Source organism: Mya arenaria, chromosome 6 (assembly GCF_026914265.1).
Source record: "Mya arenaria isolate MELC-2E11 chromosome 6, ASM2691426v1".
Lineage (NCBI taxonomy): Eukaryota > Metazoa > Mollusca > Bivalvia > Myida > Myidae > Mya > Mya arenaria.
The window spans coordinates 9107525-9129336 of record NC_069127.1 but is presented as its reverse complement, the minus strand read 5'-3'; the positions used below and the strand labels follow the sequence as shown (position 1 = coordinate 9129336).

The window sequence follows — 21812 nt, the reverse complement described above, 5'->3', positions numbered from 1 at the left end:
AAAGTAATATTTCTTTACATTTAAACGCTGGATGACACAAACGATTCTGACAATCAATTAATGTAGATTTGTGTTTATTTCATAAACCGATGTATATTTTTGAAAGTTTTAATGAATGAATGAATGATGAGGTCATATATAATAATTAATACCATAGTCCTTTACAAATGTATGGAATATGCAACAGTGAACTTTAAATGAATACAAATCAAATAAAGGTAAATGATTTCTTTATTTATATAGAAAGTGTCCGATGTCCATTGACTGTTGATTCTCATATTCATATATAGGACAAGTGGGGCATTGGGCAGCTACTGAAACCTAGACTGGTACCCTTTTTCTCTTTTCTACAATTTTTTATCAAAAAGTAACGAAGGGTACCAGTCTACTGAAACCCGTTTTTCAATCCCGTTTTAATTGTCGACGTTTTGTTTTACATATTTGCATTTTCCACAACTTTATAACATATCCCGGGAAATTCTAATCATCAAGTTGGCTATGTAATAATATTATAAGCTTATTTCCAGGCCTAAAGTCTAGGTAAGGTAAAGGTTTCGAAAGTAATTGTAAGTACATTTGTTTTCACTTTGTTAAATTTATTTAGACAAATCGAGATTTTCTGACTTTGTAAAAGTGGCGTAATTCATAGGTATTTATGCTAGATAGTTGGTATGAGTGACCCCTTTGATGAATCTGAAGAAAAAATATTTATTTTAGGTATAATGGCACTAAATTTTGTAGAGGTCAGCACATTCCCTCCAAATCACTGTGTAAACAACACATAGTTGGGCCGAATTATTTCTGTCACATAGCCCACAGAAGCAGGGCGTGTCGTTATACCACACCCATATGACCACGCCCCTCCCCCAAAAATACATTAACTAAAAATACTGTATGGCTAAGAACCAGCCACCTGGTTTGCTCAGTTGGTTAGATATGTTACAAACAACTACAACAAAGCTCTGAGAATTGTAACAGACATCATGCAGCAGTCAATTGTAACCACGGCTCCCCCAGGTCCGGGGAATACCGGGGACTTTGACTTTCGGTCCAGGCAACCCCGGCTAAAATCTCTGCCCTGAGGGGATGAACTAATGGTAAAATCCCCGCCAAATGCCACCACACCCACGGGACCTTAGGTTAGGCCCATTTCCCGCTCTTCAAAACCACCGCATTCAACCGGCACTGTGGGGCCACCTGAAAGGTAAAAACATTACCCATTTCCCCGGCTATCCCCCCGTTTACCCCCGGACCTGGGGGGGGGGGGGGCGTAGTTACAATTGACTGGTGCATTATGAACCAACTGAACTGGGAATCACTTGAAAGAAGAAGACAGACCAGCCATTTTAGACTCTTTTATAACATTCATTATGGATTAGTCGATATTACAGACTCTGAATACATGACGCCATATCAACGAAATTCTAAACTTTTTTATCATTTGACGTATCAGATACCACACTCATCAACAGACTCCATCAAATACTCAATTTTTTCCTCGCACTATTGTCGAGTGGAATTCACTCGGTACATGTAGTCAGTGTTGACACTGCTATTGTGTTTGGGCAGCACTGGCTACATTGCCACACATCCCTTACACAGTACAGATATTTTTTTTGATCTTTTTAACAGCACAAACATTCTTGTTCTTTTCACTATCTACATACTAGGTCTGCATATGTAGTTGTTGCATTTTAGACTAATTTAGGTTTTGCACTATTTTTTATCACATGTCAAGCCCACCTGGGTGGATTGAGAAGCTTGGGTGACCTGATATTCTTATGCAATTTCAAAACCAAGATGCAAAAACATACTACTCAACAAACCAATTACCAGCTAATTTTACCGAAGTTTTCCAGGTAAAAAGTGCATTATCCTGCTTTGGTATCATCAATTCAAACCGCATAACTTAAAGATATCATAAATCTATCACTATTACTGCAAAACGGAACTCAAATTTCGTCATGATTCATGCTCAAAACATTTCGTCCCAATGTTTTATACTTGAAGCATTTGATGCACTGTTTTAGTGTTTATGATTTTATGATTATTTTATTTCATGTCTTTAAAGACATCCTTTTAAAATATAAAGAACGTAAAAGCCCTTGATACCATACTGTTACAGTGTGTCAGTTTTTGGAAGAACAAGCAAATACTGCTCAGCTTTATATTAAGCCCTCACAAGCACCAAAAAGAAAGAAAAGACAAGTTGGAAAGAACAACTAATTTCAAGAAGGGACTTCCTTCATTTCAACGGTTGATGTTACTTCTAAAATGTCTGTAGTGTTAAATCCTGGGAGGTCTTTAATGTTTTGTTTTTATTCTGCAGGGATGACCATGTAATACTTAATAGAGATGTCCTGTCTATTGGATTTGTTTGATAATGGTCAGTTTGCTGCTGCTAGTGACCAGCTGACCAACATAACTGGGCACACAACAGATCTTACCACACAACTGGCCACTGAGAACAATGCTGCTGTCCTTGCTTACATACAACTGAAAGCACAGGTTAATACACAATTGGGGTAAAAGATGTATATGCTCATGATCCTCTCTAATGTTTCACACAAATGGAATCAAGTCCCATTTCGGGCATTCCTTATTGGTTTTTTTGTTGGGAAACTTTTATGTGTTGTCTGAAAATCTGGAATAAATGGCTCGGAAACCGTCAGCTGAAATTTAGACTTTATTTTGTTATCTGTCAAGGTTTTTTTGTTTTGTTTTAGAGAACATCTTCTGACGCTGATCTGTTCAAGTGGAAGTTTGAAAACTGTCTACAGAACTGTGCTGGTATATACTGGATCATTGAGTCACCTGGAATGATGATAGATACTGACATGTAGCCTTAAATGTCCTTGACAACACAGAAGTGTTTTTAGCTCACCTGAGCACAAAGTGCTCAAGGTGAGCTATTGTGATTGGTCTATATCCGGCGTCTGTCGTCCATCGTCTGTCGTCCGTCATTCGGCGTCAACAATTGGTTATAATCATCTTCTTCTCCTATTCCAATTTTGATGAAACTTCATAGGAATGATCCTTGGTTGGTGCTTTTTCAAAATTGTTCAAAGAAATGAATTCCATGCAGAACTCTGGTTGCCATGGCAACCTTAAGGAAAACGTCAACAATTGGTTATAATCATCATCTTCTCCTAAGCCCCTTGGACAATTTTAATGAAACTTCATAGGAGTGATCCTTAGTTGGTGCTTTTTCAAAATTGTTCAAAGAAATAAGTTCCATGCAGATCTCTTGTTGCCATGGCAGCCTAAACGAAAAATTCCAAAACTTTTTTTGGCAAATACTATGAGGCCTAGTGCTGAAATCTTTGATGTGTAACATTGTGTATTGGTTATCTACCATGTTTATTCAAATTATGCCCCTGGAGAAAAATTGGCCTCACCCCGTGGGTTACAAGTTCATTATAAATACATTTTGTTATAATCTTGATAGTTATGTAAAGTTGACTCTTGAAGCAAGGGCAGCAAGTCTTGCTATATGGTCTCCCTTTATTTAGGAAATTCCACTACTTTCTATTTTTAGTAACAAGGGAATAGATTTTAAATTTTATTAAGTCTTCAACATAGTCACTTCTAAGGTAATTATTGTTTTTTTTTAGGTTCATAGATTCAAATAATTATTATACACTTTATTCTTTAGAAGAAATTTCATTTTTACTTAATGATAAATTTAATAATCAGACTTTTCCATTGAACTTCATGTAGATTATTGTAAACTTCATGTAGATTATTCTAAGCTGCAGTCTTATCTTCTGTGTGGATAGCGAATAAGCCTTACATTGATTCTTAACATTTGAAGGAAGAAGATTTTGTCCTAGATGGAAGAAATGATAATATTAGTTGAAGGTGCTGAATGTGTTCTGATTGTTGATTTTTAGAGTTTAAGGCAGTTTATTAATTTTATTGGATGGTACACTGTTTGTTGTTTGTGTATTTGTACTAAAAGTTCTTTCAGTGTGCAAGCAATTTAACAAAGTTTTGTCAGTGTGCAGGCAATTGAACGAAGTCCTGTCAGTGTGCAAGCATTTGAACAAAGTCCTGTCAGTGTGCAGGCAATTGAAAAAGTCCTGTCAATATGCAGGTTTCTGTACCAAGTGCTGTCAGTGTGCAGTCAATGATCAAGTCCTGTCACTGTGCGGGCAACTGAACAAAGTCCTGTCAGTGTGCAGGTATGACACTCAAATTTTGTCAGTGTGCAGTCAATCATTAAGTCCTGTCAGTGTGCAGACAACTGAACAAAATCCTGTCAGTGTGCAGTCAATCACCGAGTCCTGTCAGTGTGCAGGAAACTGTGACAAGTCCTGTCAGTGTGCAAGCAACAGTTACAAGTCCTGTCAGTGAATATCCAGGCAACATGTTTGACCAGTATGTTTTTCAATATTCTTTGAGAATAAATATCAAGCTATATTGATAACAAAGGTTAAACTCTTTTACTCAGGTGAGCGATTTAGGGCCATCATGGCCCTCTTGTTTAAAGTGTTATAATTTCTAAGTAGAGAATGACTGGACCTTTTCAGCTCAGTTTACCTGTTAAGGCATGTCATCAAGCATTTAAGTTGAGAGACATTTGGAGTTATACTTACCTTTAATGTTTAACACTCAGGGGCCAGCTGTCTAATGATCTGTTTCCATCTTTTGCCTCATGAAACTTTGATATTTGTAATAATGATGCTTTTGTTTATATTTTGTAATATACAAAAGAAGCTTTGCTTTAAAAATGACTGTTGGAAACTGTTTTCAAAAATTGTTCAAATTGAGTTATTCTACTCATTTGAAAAATCATCCACCAGCAGACATCTATTTGATTTTTTTAAATCATAGCATTGCTGATCGTGCTGGTGGTGAAGTGGTGTCCGCCTCTCGATATGAACTGTTTCTCTCTTGCATTATGACGTCATTGGAATTTCCAAATTTTATTTTTAGACAGCATATCATTAACGTTTTTTTGAATGTTTTTAACATTGTTTAAATAAAGGTTTGTAAACCTTATAAATCAGTTGTTTACTATTTGTATAGAAAAGCACTGTTGTTCCTTGGTGTGGAGGTGACATCTAAATCTAAATCTTGCCCCGAGGCCGATAGGTCTACACCTTGGCACCTTGGGACAACAGTATTGACTGTTACCTAAATAACAATGAAATAAATGTAAAGTGATGGCTGACACTTAGAGAGAGGTAGGCAAGATACAATAACACATAAGCTGGTAAAGCTTTTTGAAATGACTATTGTTTGACTGCTTGTTTTAGGCGTCCCTGCCAGAGTGGGTGTGCTGACCGTGGAGCTGGCCTCCTTGTATAATCACACATACCTCTCCTTGGTACATGCCATCCCAGCCTGCCGTCACCTTAAACTGTGGCATAGGAGCCTAATCAGAGGTAGATACATGTAGATAAGGGGCACATTCACATGTAGTCTTCATTGGGTCTTATACCAATAATAAAGAAGTTATTTATGTTTATACAGCACAAGGATCATATACAGTCTGATGGCTTATCAGTTATTGGAAAATGCCCAGGTAATCAAGTTAAACCGTATCATATCTAACTGGGTCTCAGAATGAAATGGGTTAAAGCTGGGCTCTCACAAATTGACTGTTACGAGAAATTTGACAGCGCAGTTTTGATATTTATGTTCGAAAATTATGTTTTATGGCTAAAAGCATTAGTAATGCTTAAGATAAATGAGGTTTTCAGCTTAAAACATTTTTTATTGTAAATTTGAAAACTGTGGTCTGATCTTTTGTAAGCAGTCCTTTATCGCTGGTTTCCAGACATTTATTCATCTGTGAGAGGTTCAGCTTTAAGTAAAAAATATGCATAGAGCATTGTGACAATGAAAACTTTTTAGTGACATATTTGCAATTTTACATGAACTTAAGAACATTTTTGTTGTTTTAACCATGTGGGATATGTCTGAGTGAGCTTATTGATGGGTTTGTCAGTCATGTGGTTGCTGTTGTCTGGAGGTAACTCATAAAAGGGTTGACAGATTTAAATGATTTTTGTTAAACACAACAAGCCTCTTCTGTCTCATTTTTTTCAATATTTAATAACAAATAGATCTCTTGTTTGCACTTTTGATATTTTATCATTGTTTTAAGCAGTTTGGTCACTTAATATATGAAATAAAACTGACTGCTGAAATATGAAGGAGAGAAAGGCCATTTAATCTCTCAGCTCATGTTCAACTTTGGTAACAAACCAATTTTGAGTTATGGTCCCTTTTCAACTTAGAAATTGTCAAAATTACAGTGCCCTGACAATAACTCATGATAAGGCAACTGGATTTTAAGGATTTTTGGTACACCCTGAATACAGGTCAAGATCCACCAAACTAACAATTTTATACATTTTTGAAGCTGTTTTGGATAGAATTTGCCAAAATGTGTCTGGAGGATAATTTATGACAGGTACAATTGATTATAAAAAATGGTACACATGTTTATCAGTTTAAAAAAACAGTTTACTCAGCTTTTGAATTAAGCAAAAAAATTCAAAAAAAAATAATTCTGATAGATTAGGCTAACAAAGTGTTAAAACTTTTTGTTATCCCAAACAAAAGTTTTCAGCAGAGGTAATAGATTTGTCATTGTCTTTCCCCATCTTTTGGTTCTTCCATCTTTCCTGAGCCATTACTACATGTACGTAACTGATAGACAGAAGTTAATGAATCTTATTTGAAGTGTGTTTCATGCCATTCACATTCACTTGTTGGTCTGGTCTAGCTATTTTCGAGGCTAGCTGGCCGGATTGGTCATGTTCGTGTTCGGTCAAAGTTTGTTTTGTATTCTTGTTGCTGCACAGGGCATAAACTGCAAGCGGGGAAAAACATTTACTTAACGCATGGCAGACGAAAGCAAAATATTGAACAATTATTAATAAGCGATTTTTGTTTTCATTGTATTGTTTGAAATTATAGAATTGATTGTCCTTCAGGTTAAAATCTAGACATTTAGGTATCATAGCTACTTAATTGTATTGGCAAAATGCTTTTGAAATCCTTGTTAAATTTATGCTAAGCGCATGCAAATGCTTACAGGAATTTGTGAATTAGAAATAATGGTACTGTTAATCTAAGTATAAGTTTGAATGTTAATTTATTTTTTTAACACCTTTTTGTATAATATACAATTATTATGCCATTATTATAATGTGTTTTATATAATGTGTTTTATGCTTTGGTCTAGTTCAGTATAGTTCAGGTCTAGTTTGTTTTCAAAGTTAGTGGACCACAGGTCCATCTCTCAAAAAAGTTTAAGCAGGTGTTTAAAGGTTTTTTAGCTCACCTGAGCAAAAGTGTACAGCATTTGTGCTCAATGCGATCTATTGTCCATCATGGTCCATCATTAATGTTTTCATTCCAACACCTTCTTTTAAACCACTGGGACAGTTTTAACCAAACTTCACAGGAATATTCCTTGGGCTGGCCTCTTCCAGATTCCTTTAATAAAAATGGTTCCATGCAGAACTCCATGCTCCGTTTTTACAAATGTAGATGTAAAAAAACCCAGGACATATTATAGTTTCAGCTGAAGTAGGCCAGCCTTTTGGTGGGTGGCGCGGAGTATGTTGTCTGATCAATAACTTTGTCCAATCATCACTTTATTTGATCAGAATGTGTATCGGCATAATACCTTTGAAAAGTTTGATAACTAGTCATTGGCTTAAGTCAACCAAGAGTTATTGCCCTTTTATTATAGAGATGTCTGGAGTACCATGAAAATTATACTATAAGGCCAAGATGGCCCCTTTATTCGAAAAAAAGCGTTGGACTATATCTTGATAATTTATAAGCATATAAATGGTAATTTTTTGGAAAGATTCATTCATTTTTCTCTTTATTATTTAAAAAAATAAATATAATTGTTTGTTTCACTCTGAGATTGCAATGTATTTCACCTTGTTTACACCAACAAATTTAAATATTTCTCTTGAACATCTAGCAAAGCCACTTTTGAAAAGTAGCTTTTGGTGCACATTCTTACTGTGAAACTAACAAATATCCTCTAAGTATTACAGTATAACCATAGCCACTACTTTTGTGTGGTAATATGCAAGTCTCTTCTGGATCAAGTTACTGGCTTTTTATACCAGTAAATAAAAAAAGTTTGAAATTTGTTGGTCAGCAGTAAGTGATATGAAACTTAAAAACAGAAGTTATTGTAAGTTACATGATGTTGTTTTTGTGTGCTCAGCCATAACAACCCTGGTTTGGTGGTGCATGCCCATGCTCCATCTGGCTCTGATCAGTCATTATTTTCCTGTAATCAAACCATTCAAGATCTAGTGAATTTAACAAAATGTAAAAGAAATGATCAATTTGTTTGTAAACCATTTGTATATTTTGTTTCAGTGTGCAGAGTATTCCACCCCAGAAAAACAAAGCTCAATTACGACTGTGATGAGAAATCTGCTTGTGTGAGTCTGATCCGACAATGTCTAAAGGCAATAGGGGTAGCATCAGGTATGTTTGGGTCTGATTCTACAATGTCTTATGGCAATAGAGGTCGCGTCAGGTATGTTTGGGTCTGATTCTACAATGTCTTATGGCAATAGAGGTCGCGTCAGGTATGTTTGGGTCTGATTCTACAATGTATTATGGGAATGGAGGTTGCATCAGGTATGTTCGGGTCTCTTTCTACAATGTATTATGGCAATAGAGGTCGCATCAGGTATGTTCGGGTCTGATTCTACAATGTATTATGGCAATAGAGGTTGCATCAGGTATGTTTGGGTCTCTTTTTACAATGTCTTATGGCAATAGAGGTTGCATCAGGTATGTTCGGGTCTGATTCTACAATGTATTATGGCAATAGAGGTTGCATCAGGTATGTTTGGGTCTGATTCTACAATGTCTTATGGCAATAGAGGTTGCATCAGGTATGTTTGGGTCTGATTCTACAATGTCTTATGGCAATAGAGGTTGCATCAGCTATGTTTGGGTCTGATTCTACAATGTATTATGGCAATAGAGGTCGCATCAGGTATGTTTGGGTCTGATTCTACAATGTCTTATGGCAATAGAGGTTGCATCAGGTATGTTTGGGTCTGATTCTACAATGTATTATGGCAAAAGAGGTCGCATCAGGTATGTTTGGGTCTCTTTCTACAATGTCTTATGGCAATAGAGGTTGCATCAGGTATGTTTGGGTCTGATTCTACAGTGTATTATGGCAAAAGAGGTCGCATCAGGTATGTTTGGGTCTCTTTCTACAATGTATTATGGCAATAGGGGTCGCATCAGGTATGTTTGGGTCTGATTCTACAATGTATTATAGGAATAGAGGTTGCATCAGGTATGTTTGGGTCTCTTTCTACAATGTCTTATGGGAATAGGGGTCACGGTCTGATCATCCAATGTCTTCTGGCAATAGGGGTCACATCAGCCATCAGGTATGTTTGGGTCTCTTTCTACAATGTCTTATGGGAATAGGGGTCACGGTCTGTTCATCCAATGTCTTCTGGCAATAGGGGTCACATCAGCCATCAAGTATGTTTGGGTCTCTTTCTACAATGTCTTATGGGAATAGGGGTCGCGGTCTGATCCTACGATGTCTTATGGGAATAGGGGTCGCATAAGGTGTGTTTGGGTCTCTTTCTACAGGTGTGGTTTGGGCTGATCTGACAATATCTGATGGCAATAGGGGTTGCATCAGATATATTTGGGTGATTTTACTGCTTGAGGATTAGGAGGGAAGCATATGATGTGATCTATTTATATTCAGCTAGTCATAAGTTAAGATCGAGGTATTGTTATAGCCTTGGTGTTGTTGTCTTCCTTTTAAAGTCGAGGTTACACATCACAAAAATCATTGCCATTATACAAAAACCATTATAGATTCTCATATGAAACTTGGAAGTTGTGTTGCAAAAGCCAATACACATATGATAGTACTGGTAGTACAAAAAGGCCCATACTTCTAGCTTGAATAATTGGTTAGTTATGCTATCTTTTTTACTGAAAAACAGCAACAGAAAATATGTTGGCTCCGCCATGCTTTTGTTTCAACTGGCATGTTATCCCTTCTCAAATGGAGAATTTCAAAAAGGTGAGGTAGTCTCATAGTTGTAGTTTGATTTGTCAGATATGAATCCAATCATTTACCGGTTGGTACACCGACTTACCGGAGTTTCTTCCCCCAGTTATCAAGTCATATTAAATGGTCTTAATGCATGTATTATAAGGTTTTAGATGTACAATGATGATTATTTGGTATCATTTTGAAGGGTTTTGTGAGTAATGAAAACATTGGTAAAGATTATACCAACAATTAATTTACAGTCAATATTGTTTGGCTTTGAAAGATTTCGTTATATTTTTGCTCATGTCTGATTTTTGTTTGAATAAAAAAAAAACACTACAAACTGCAATTTCTTTATCTGTGATGTATTTTCAAGTATTCATTTAACATATTTGTAATCAGAAAGCAGTACCTTTTCAAATGATACAAACATTATAATTAAATGGTCACCAGGCATTAACATTAAACACTATTGTCATTGTCTACTGTACATTAATTTGAACAATAGATACTATTGTACCCGTATGCTTGTCTTTCTCTTATTGAACTTTTTTAACTAGGGCTTTACCTGTTGAAGTTAGAGCCTTTGCAGAACCATGGCCACAGGATGTTATTCTGTTAATGCTATTTCTTTCTTCAAATATTCAACCATGCGTATATGGTATTTTTATAGTTATTGCCTAAAAATGTCTTCATCATGAAAGCCACACATATTACAGCACTGGTTGTTGGATTTAACTATCATTGATGTATGCCCTATCTGTGTATTCCAGCATGTGGATACATGCCAGTGTGTTGTTTGTTGGCTCGGTGTGTATGGCTGTGGTGTATACAGGAGACACGGATCAACAATCATACAGAGGCTGAACAACTTCTACATACCCTAGCTGATGCCATAAACAAGACAGATTTTCTGGTATAGTAGTAATCTCATTGCGTAAATAGTTTTATAGATCATCCAGGAACATGCATGTGCTGATAATTATCCAAACAGTTATAATTTGTGTAATGATAATGTTCTTATTCATGCCCCAAACAAAAATCGGAGGGGGAGACATATTGATTTTCGCTTGTCTGTCCATGCGTTCATCTGTCAGTAAGTATTACAGTTTATTATACCTCACGTGACCTGCCCATGTTAATTTCTCACATACCCATCATGGGCAATTTCGTACTGTCACACACTGACAGTACCGTTTTGACCGGTTGACATGATGCTGTCACATAGCATGCTAAAAATAGCCACTTTTTGGTTTCCCAAGTCTGAGGTGGTAAGCGTTTATTAAAATGTGTTGTAAGTCTGGTAACTTCTGGTGTTTGCATTATTTCTTAATGACATTTGCAGCAAAATGACAACTAATGAAAACAAACAATAATTACAGAATAAATTGATTAAACTTGAGAGTTGTGTAATTGTGAAACATCTTTATATATGTATATAAATGTAACTGTGTTCAGTATAATAAAATAACTATTGCATGGCTTCCAGTGTGACAGTACATATTGTCAACATTCAGGTAAATACTGTAACCCTTGGCTTCGCCTCAGGTAAGTTAACAGTATATCCCTCATGTTGACAATATGTACTCTCACACTGGAAGCCATGCAATATTTAAATAATGTGAACTTGTGTCGCTTAAAACTCCAAAACCATTTCCCCTTCATGGTGGCACTATGTTGCAATGTATCGGACTATCAACATAATCAGCTTGCCCTAGAATTTGTATAAGATATTGATGATACTTATTTTCTGAGCCATGTTTTATTTCTTTTCTTTTTTATCTCTTTTTTTCTCATGTTTTATTAATTTCATTCATTTATTCCTGTTTGTACAGCCGATCAACATCCAGGGTATTTGCAAAACCAATCAATTGGATGTTTAGATCATTTTGAACTTTTTTATGTTCATTCATAGTTTCAGAATGTTCATAGGGCTGAGGTATAACAATCAAATGTACAATGCGTGTTAGACAAGATTTGTCCACAAAAAGTCAGAACTACATACCAATGCAACAAAACTAAATCATATCTGCAAGCCACAGACAGAGAATACATTCTGACATTATTTTCACCCATGCAGTACATCGATTATGTTACTGAGGAACAATGTTATGGAGAAATAATTTGAATCACCAAGTCCATGTTTATTGACATCTTGTGGCTAATGCCATATTTGTGATTGTTAAAATTGATACACCATGATTTAAACATGGCAATCTCAAAGTGACCTGAATGATTTACGACAAATACTTAATCCTCCCTGAATATACGGGTAAGCATCCTACAGTATTAAAATTACGATAAAACAATAAACTAACTACCTGGCCATTAACACACCTAGTATCGGTGACCCTAAGAAACTATCTACCAACTACTTGACATTTTAACCACATCCAGCTATTTGTGATCCTGTGATTAGAATCACTAACTACTTGACCATAACCACACCTAGTTGTCTGTGACTCTTGGGTTACACGTACCACTTACCACTTTGCCATCACCACCCTTAACCATGATATGACTGTTCTGTTTTCAGGTGACAGGTGACTATCCAGTGCTGACCTTCCCATTGTATGCAGACCATATCCAGCTGCCAGTGACCCCGGGCCTGGAGGGACCCCTTTCCAGTGTCCTGTGGGTGGTCAGTCTGTCAGGCAATACTAGGTATGACCAGGTGGTCAGTGTACTGGACACAGTCAAGGATCAACATCTCGCCCCATCTGTCAAGTTCTTATCAGGTTCTGATGTTTTTTGTTAATCTAGTTGTTGACTGTTTAAAACTCAATTTAATGCAGTTAAAACTTTCAAACGTATTTGCGGCAGAAAACATCTAAATATCTTTTATTATTAAAAACAAAATTTTCAGGCATTTAAAAAATAGAGCATCTTTGTGTATGTGATTGGAGTAAATAGTTTTAATACTAATTGATAAGCATTGTGTGTCAGGTGCATTTTCTTTACCTAGTTAGACAAATGTACCTAAAACACTTAAGTCATATATTAAATGTGAGGTGACAAGCTGACAACATCCATAGACATAAAGGCTCTATCATCCCTTTAAGAAGTAATTCAATGATGAATGGTGACTTTTTCAGTGTATTCATTTACCACAATGGTTTGTACAAGTTAGGACAATATACAGGGTATATTTCCACCCTGATGATCGAACATGTGTACGGTATACACTTTCTTAATGTACCATATGTTTATTTCAGAGTTTTTCATTTTAGTGCATAACACAGAGGATTTCTCAACTCTTATAAAGAGTGTTTGTTCCCAGCCCCCTGCCATCCCTTGGTGCAGGACTTCTGTACCTTTCCAGTGTACATATTACAGGGTTTGCTAGCAGTAAACAGAGGATATCTCTATGCTTGTGGTGATTGTCTCCTCCCAGCCCCTGCCAGCCCACAAACCTTTCCTAATTGTGCAGTGTAAATATTACAGGTTTTGCTAGCTACAAGTTTGGACAGTACACAGAGTATATTTTGATGGATTTATACATTGATAGAGATGGAGATTTCCGCTCCCAGCCCCTGCTTCTGTACACTTCCTGATTGTTCAGTGTGCATATTACAGGGTTTGCTAGCTACAAGCTGGGACAGTACACAGAGGGTATTTCGACGCTGATGGAGATTGTCCGCTCCCAGCCCCCTGCCACCCCCAGACTCAGGGCTCGTGTACATTTCCTTATTGGACTCTGCTTCACTAAACTTGTAAGAAATGGTAGCTTTTCTAACATAAAATACAATACATAACAATTTAATGTGGGGTTGGCATTTTGCTGCTCACAAAGATGTAGAGGTTCAATCCCCAACCTTGGGCACATTTGGTTGGTGGCTAGATAAGTGAGCTTTAAGCAGGTACTGTTTCTTGTACATCACAAGACCACTTTGGCACATTAAACTTTATGAACAAGTATGATAAGGATAATGCGTTATTTCATGATCATTGCATTGTAACCCAACATTGCTTCCGTATCTTGTAGGAATTTGTAAGCTTGCACTTGAATACACAATCAGATAAATTGAGTTTTATACATATATAAATAAAACCTAGCTATATAGATATATATTTGTGAGCCTGAATGCAGTGAACATGACAAAGCTGTCACAATGGCAGTTCCTTGTATGTGCATGTTTGCAGTAAGTGCATCCGTCCTTGTCCTGAATGTATCTTGACTATAATTTTAGGATTTATATTTTTTTAAACTTGCAATCAAGGTTCTCCATGATGAGGTGGTGTGTCATGCACAAGTCCCAGGTATGTACCTCAATGGTCAAGTTCACACTTAAGAGGTTAAATGTATGAGTACTGTTGATAGGACTAGTCTTGTCTAAACCTTGTCCAGGCTGTATCTTTTACAAATGATTAAAACAAAAACTTGCCATGATGAGGCGATGTGTTATGCACAAGACCTCAGATGTCAAGGTCATTCTTAAAGGACAAAAGATGAAATGAGTACTCTTGATACATTGGTGAATTGAGTAGATGATAAATTAAAAGGCGCACCTATACTAATTTACAGTTCCTAGAAGAACGTAACCAAATGCTATGTCATCAAAATACATAATAATTATCTCCTTTTCCTTCAACTCCATGTTATTCTGTGTTGCAATTGCATGGAAGAGCATTATGCCTGTGTCACAGCTCTTTTAACATATTTTTCAAAATGTTTCCATTGGCATTTAGTTATATGTAGTTGTTTAACAAGCCATGTTCTTGAAAAGCCTTCAGCCACTACTTGCTGACCCTAGAGGGACCCGTTTAGAGTGTTTTATTCTAGTGAATAACTGTTGTTTAGACTTGTCCTGTTGCTGTGTTCCAGGACAAGAGGCCACTAGGTCTAGCAATGTTCCGTGAGGCCCTGTGTGCTGATTTCAGCTTCCTACGGCCACTGTACACAACTGCCCTACAGTACCGCAGTTTTGGAGATAACGATATGGAACTAGAGTGCCTTAACCTTCTCACAATGGTCAGCATAGTTAGAAATTACATCTTTTAACTCACGTATAGAAGGAAGTACTTGCATATTTCCTTTGTATATATTTCAAGTAAATGTACTTCCATCCTTCTATTCAAATGCAAAATACCTTTTTGTCAAAAAAAAAGTTGTAGGAAAATATCTTTGGCCAAGCGTGGTATTCATATATAGGTCTTAATTGGATCTAAGAACAGTGAAGCTAATTGGATTATTTGGTATAGATAGCAAACCTATCTTGATTCTGTTATTGCCAAAGTTAAAGTTGTGGCTTTCTTGACTCTGTTATCACCTAAGTTAAAGTTGTGGCTTTCTTGACCCTGTATGCTATCGCCTAAGGTATTGTGGTATTCATGACTCAGTTATAGCTAATGTTAAGTTGTGGCTTTCATGACTATGTTATAGCCTGATTTTAAGATGTGGCATATGGAGCCCCGCCTTTGGTCTTTAGCAAGAGTTTGATTGAGAGTTTAGTTTCTTAAAACACTTCGACAAACCTTTAAAACATTATTTTGGAAATAGGTTTGTTGAAGGGCTTCATGAAACTAATCACCTTATCAAACTTCGGTAATAAAACAATGGCGTGGCTCTTAAAGCAGCATAGACTGCCCTTTGTTTTATTGAAAATGGTGTTGTAAAAGAAAAGTTATCTTTGATTCAAGTCTTTATTTTAAGCAAAAGGTTGCCTTCCAATGTAGCATACATGATGTAATTTATCACCTGGTATACACACACTGTTATAGCTTAAGTTAAAGTTATGGCTTTCATGACTCTGTTAAAGTGTGTCTGAAATTAAGAGGCTTTTGAATTTTGCTATGGACTTTTCTTAGACTCCCAACTGGGAGCATAATAAACCAAGGGGATTCTAAGAAGCATGGATTAGCAGTACATACTCTAAAACAATAATACTGGCACATGTTATAACTTTAACTGCTTTATCATGTTAGGCCTTGGAGATGCGGGACAGCCCAGGATTGCCAGTGACAAGTGGTGTGGACGTCCTGTCTCTGGTAGACTTTGAGGATGAAGATATCACCTACCCCACAGCCTTGTACACTCTGGCCAGCAGGGCACTCAAGCTGCACAAGTAGGCAGTGATCAAGCTAGACTTTAAAAAGAAGGAAAAGATTTCCAGAGACAATTTAGAAAATTGCGTCAAGTAGTGTTTTCCTCAATGATTTTGATTTGTAGACAAACTGCTCTTCTATACAGCTCAAAAAGTTTGACACATTTAGTGTCTCAGCTAGATCAAAATCAGTCAGTGCATACATATATTTGTATTTTATGTGGGTAGGGAGGTGGGGGTGTAGAGCTTGATCAAAGCATTCTTTATATTTAGACAACATTTTATATTTCACCTGTGCTTATAGTAATTAGAAAGTAAAGTGTACTGTATTTGCTTAGATGTGTAATGTAAATAGACAGGGATTATAATAAAAGACCCGAGGGAGGGTTTAATGTTTAATACTGAAATCAAAGAAGGAAGAGCCTTATCATGAATGAGATAGGTGGAGTAAAAAGGCTGGCTAGCATTTTACAAGATCAGCCAGTGATCATGTTATTTAATTTTAAACTGTTCCATGTCAGGTAAAGTTTTATTTTGTGTGTCTATGTAGGTTTGATGTAGCTGCAGAAAAATACACAATACTTCTACAACATCTGAGGACAGGAACTGTTCAAGTTAGTATGCTTGCATTGTACAGAAGAAATACATATTAGTATAAGTAATGTACAAAGTAAATGTAGGGAAAAGACACCTCCATTGCCACAGTATATACCTGAACATAGCATAAGAAATGACAGCATTGCAACAAGAGTAATTTTTGATACTTTGCCCTTTGTGAAACATATTTTTCACTGATTGCTTCCCTTGGAATGTGAGTTCAGTATATAACCAAAAAAGGTCATGCCAGGAGAGCATACGCTCTTATGGACCTCTTGTTATTTTCTTCACATAAAACCATTTCAAATAATGCCAAAATAATATATGGTCACCGGGCAACTAAAGTTCACTTACTTCTGCACAGGATATCTTAAACTGATGCATCATTTTCCAGAGCGAAGATTTGCCGCCAGTTTTACAACTGTATCATGAGACTATGGAAGCTACACTAGGATCTGGTAAATACAAAGACTGCCTGAAGCTATGTGACCACGTTCTTGCTTGTTACCATGGAAACGCAGTCTCCATGGATACCACCTATGATCCGAGTCAAGGGTCAAGCCATAGTGGAGAATTCACAGATGAGTTGCCTCGTGCTGGAGATGTGATAGATTTTGTTTATAATAAAAGAGTTGTGAACAAAAATTTTAGTCAAAATAGTAAAAATAATGAAGATTTGTCTAACAATGGTGAGGAGATGGAGACCAGTTGCTCTGGTCAGTCTTTGAAGAGGAAGTATTCAGAAGATCGTGCCTCTGAATGTCACCATGGCGATACTGATGTTGTGGCCTTGAAGTTTAAGGCTTTGGCCTTGCACAAGATTGGGAAAATAGAAGATGCATTGATCTGTTTGAAAAGGTAGGCTTCACAAGATAAGTGATAGAATAATAGAATAACGAAATGATGTTTTATCAATTAACCTTAGATAAAAAGCTCTTATTATTATGATATAGGATTATGTACCTGTACTGAAGATCCAAGCATTACCAGATAGAAGAGCTTTTTTACATAAATATGAACATGGTATATTCAAAAATGATGTATATATATATATATATATACACATCAAGGTCTAAATAGTTTGAAATTTTAGATAGTTGTTAGGAGACTTTATAGTAGTAAATTAGTTATTCTAATAATTTTGTAAATTTTAAAGCTTTTTATAAAGATGTCGGGTTTAAAATAAAATGTTTATAATTATCTAGTGACAACAATTAAGTGAGTCAGTTACACAGTTTTCTCCCTTTGACCTCAAGTGTGATTCAACTCTTATTCAATACATGTTCCCTGGTCTATGAATAAAGTAAAGTACTATTCCCATAAAACAGGAAGTTTCAAGTGTTTTACTCAAGGCCTAGTCACAGACTCCATACACTAAGTTTAAAAATTATAATCTACATTTGTGGCATGTGCTTGTAGGGTTTTTTTTTTTTTAATTTTAATAAACAAGAGTGTTCTTTCCTTTTTCTTTCTTGATGGCAAGAGGGTTTTAAGTCTTATTTTATGAGTAAGTTTTCATTGCTCTATACAGTTGATGTCAGGGATATGTTTTTAAGTATCACTTCCTCTATTACTTTTAATGTGATTTTTCACCAAATCTTTAAGTTACCTCCTGAAATTCATTTTTCACATGATTTCACTTGACAGTTTTCACCAAAATGACCTCCAAGTTTCACCTAAGCTCTATTTGAATTCAGGCCCTAATTTCTCAAAACTTCTTAAGTCCCTTATAACAGGACTACATGTAATCTTAGCTCACTGTTTTTATTTATCTATTATATGCCTATCATCTATATTTATTTAAATTGTTGACTTTAAATAGAAATTGTCTGTATGAAAATAGCTATCAACCATTTTTCATTTATCAAAATCAAATTTAAGTATTTATTTTGGCTAACAGAAATATAGGCTTAAGAAGTTGCAAGAAATTGTATCCAGGTTGATGCATAGTGTAACTGCTGAGAAATTTCGGTGGACTCTTATGGAGTTGGTGCTTTAACTTTCCCCTCTTTTTATTGGTTAACATTCTATTTTTGACCAATCACACTTTTTATGCCCCCGAAGGTGGGCATATTAAAATCGCACCGTCCATCCGTCCGTCCGACTCAAAAACTCAGAAAATTATGGACAGATTTTAAAATAACTTGCCACATGTGTTCGGCATACCAAGACGACATGTCGCGTGCAAGAACCGTGTCCCTACCTCTAAGGTCAAGGTCACACTTAGGTGTTTATTCCCAATGGCATGCTGCATATAAGGAAATAGAGTATAGGTTGTCGTGTCCGGGCTGTAACTTTCCCTTGTATGGACAGATTTTAAAATAACTTGCCACATGTGTTCGGCATATCAAGAAGACGTGTCGTGTGTAAAACTTGTGTCCCTACCTCTAAGGTCAAGGTCACACTTAGGTGTTTATTCACAATGGAATGCTGCATATAAGGACATAGAGTATAGGTTGTCGTGTCCGGGTTGTAACTTTCCCTTGTATGGACAGATTTTAAAATAACTTGCTACATGTGTTCGGCATACCAAGACGACGTGTCGCGTGCAAGAACCGTGTCCTTACCTCTAAGGTCAAGGCCACATTTGGGTGTTTATTCCCAATGGAATGCTGCATATAAGGACATAGAGTATAGGTTGTCGTGTCCGGGTTGTAACTTTCCCTTGTATGGACAGATTTTAAAATAACTTGCTACATGTGTTCGGCATACCAAGACGACGTGTCGCGTGCAAGAACCGTGTCCTTACCTCTAAGGTCAAGGCCACATTTGGGTGTTTATTCCCAATGGAATGCTGCATATAAGGACATAGAGTATAGATTGTCGTGTCCGGGTTGTAACTTTCCCTTGTATGGACAGATTTTAAAATAACTTGCCACATGTGTTCGGTATACCAAGATGACATGTCGGGTGCAAGAACCGTGTCCTACCTCTAAGTTCAAGGTCACACTTAGGTGTTTATTCACAATGGAATGCTGCATATAAGGACATAGAGTATAGGTTGTCGTGTCCGGGCTGTAACTTTCCCTTGTATGGACAGATTTTAAAATAACTTGCCACATGTGTTCTGCATACCAAGACGACGTGTCCCGTGCAAGACCCGTGTCCCTACCTCTTAGGTCAAGGTCACATTTGGTGTTTATTCACAATGGAATGCTGCATATAACGACATAGAGTATAGGTTGTCGTGTCCGGGTTGTAACTTTCCCTTGTATGGACAGATTTTAAAATAACTTGCCACATGTGTTCGGCATATCAAGAAGACGTGTCGTGTGTAAAACTTGTGTCCCTACCTCTAAGGTCAAGGTCACACTTAGGTGTTTATTCACAATGGAATGCTGCATATAAGGACATAGAGTATAGGTTGTCGTGTCCGGGTTGTAACTTTCCCTTGTATGGACAGACTTTAAAATAACTTGCCACATGTGTTCGGCATATCAAGAAGACGTGTTGTGTGTAAAACTTGTGTCCCTACCTCTAAGGTCAAGGTCACACTTAGGTGTTTTTTCACAATTGAATGCTGCATATAAGGACATAGAGTATAGGTTGTCGTGTCCGGGTTGTAACTTTCCCCTGTATGGACAGATTTTAAAATAACTTGCCACATGTGTTCGGCATATCAAGAAAACGTGTTGTGTGTAAAACTTGTGTCCCTACCTCTAAGGTCAAGGTCACACTTAGGTGTTTATTCTCAGTGGAATGCTGCATATAAGGACATAGAGTATAGATTGTCGTGTCCGGGCTGTGACTTTTCCTTGTATGGACAGATTTTAAAATAACTTGCCACATGTGTTCTGCATACCAAGACGACGTGTCGCGTGCAAGATCTGTGTCCCTATTTCTTATGTCAAGGTCACACTTAGTATTTATTCACAATGGAATGCTGCATATAATGACATAGAGCATACTGACCTTGTTCATAGGTCAATGTCACATTCGGGGGCATTCGTCACATACTGTGACAGCTCTTGTTTAATTCAGGTTGTTGCTTAGATAAAGAGGGCTTTCATGTGGTACTGACATAGCGCTGTGCCTACACATCTTGCCCTGATTGTGTGTCAGAATCATTAACAACCATTCACGTTCACTATAACAGGGCCATACAGAGTATATCGGACATGCGCAGACAGAAGATGCGGGCAGTGATGGGTTCATCCTCAGAGCCTCAGTCTAAACGAAGGAAAATCCAGGAGCCTGGAGCAAACGGAAAAAAGATGTCTGACAAGGATTCTACTCTTAGGGATGACAATAGTATTGAAAAACTGAATGTCACTAAAGGGAGTAGTGCTAAGTTGAATTCTGGTGAAAATAAATTTGCTGGCCTTCATGGAACATCACTCGAACTAGAGTGTGAACTGTATGAAATGACTTCTAATATTCTGGACTCTTTAAAGAAAAGTAAGGATGCTGCTCATTTTAGAAGACTTTCAACTGAGTTGAAATCATGCTTCAAAGTCTAATACTAAATTTAATTAATGCTTGAACAATGCTTTATTATGTCAAATTTGTTTAAATACTGCTTAATAGGACCAATTTTTCTCTCTTCCTAAAAAGTTGCTGAATTTTGTCTAAAAAGACTACATTTTTATTTTGAAGCAAAGTAGGAACAAAGTTCATAAATCTGAAAAACTATCCGATTTTGTATTCATTTCCCCCATTGTGATGTTATTTTCTTTCTTATGTTTAATGTTAGCAAAGAAGTTATAAAAAGATTTAAGTCCCATTGTTAGCACTTTTTTTAATAATCCTTTTTTGAAAACCTGACTCTTTAACAGTTCTGTGCGTCTATTTAAAGTATTTTCACTATTCAGAACCTTTTTGAATACTCACTTTATGAATGGATGAGAAAGACCAGGTTTTGGGTTTCCTTCCTGATGGTGAAACTTCAACCTGGCATGTCACAGGACGTTTATCGCCACTGATCAGTATAAATACCTGCATTGTCTGTAGGATCCAATCACTTTGAATGAGTCTTGCAAGCTCTATCAGTATTGAATGTTTTACATGTGTATTATTGTATACAGTTATGTGTTTTCCAAATGTTTCTTTGCGCAAACTATAGCTGTTATAATAGTGTCCACTAAGCTGTTTAAGTGGTAGATAAGATTACAATAAGCAGTAGGAAGCACTTGAAT

General features: G+C 36.6%; 1 protein-coding gene across 2 annotated transcripts; it reads left to right on the top strand.

The window, feature by feature from the left end:
• The first annotated feature begins 464 nt into the window (after window positions 1–464).
• Window positions 465–21309, top strand: LOC128239301 (uncharacterized). 2 transcript variants are annotated; one of them, XM_052955892.1, is made up of 13 exons: window positions 465–540; window positions 2330–2508; window positions 2727–2790; window positions 5262–5390; window positions 8368–8478; window positions 10810–10952; window positions 12573–12774; window positions 13613–13749; window positions 14862–15008; window positions 15962–16101; window positions 16631–16694; window positions 17072–17535; window positions 20774–21309. In XM_052955892.1, the coding sequence occupies exons 2-13, from the start codon at window positions 2356–2358 to the stop codon at window positions 21135–21137; spliced, it is 2118 nt and encodes a 705-aa protein (XP_052811852.1). In that variant the 5' UTR covers window positions 465–540; window positions 2330–2355; the 3' UTR covers window positions 21138–21309. The 2 variants fall into 2 exon arrangements, with proteins under 2 accessions (XP_052811852.1, XP_052811853.1); XM_052955893.1 differs by having other exon boundaries at window positions 473–566.
• The last annotated feature ends 503 nt before the right edge of the window (window positions 21310–21812 follow it).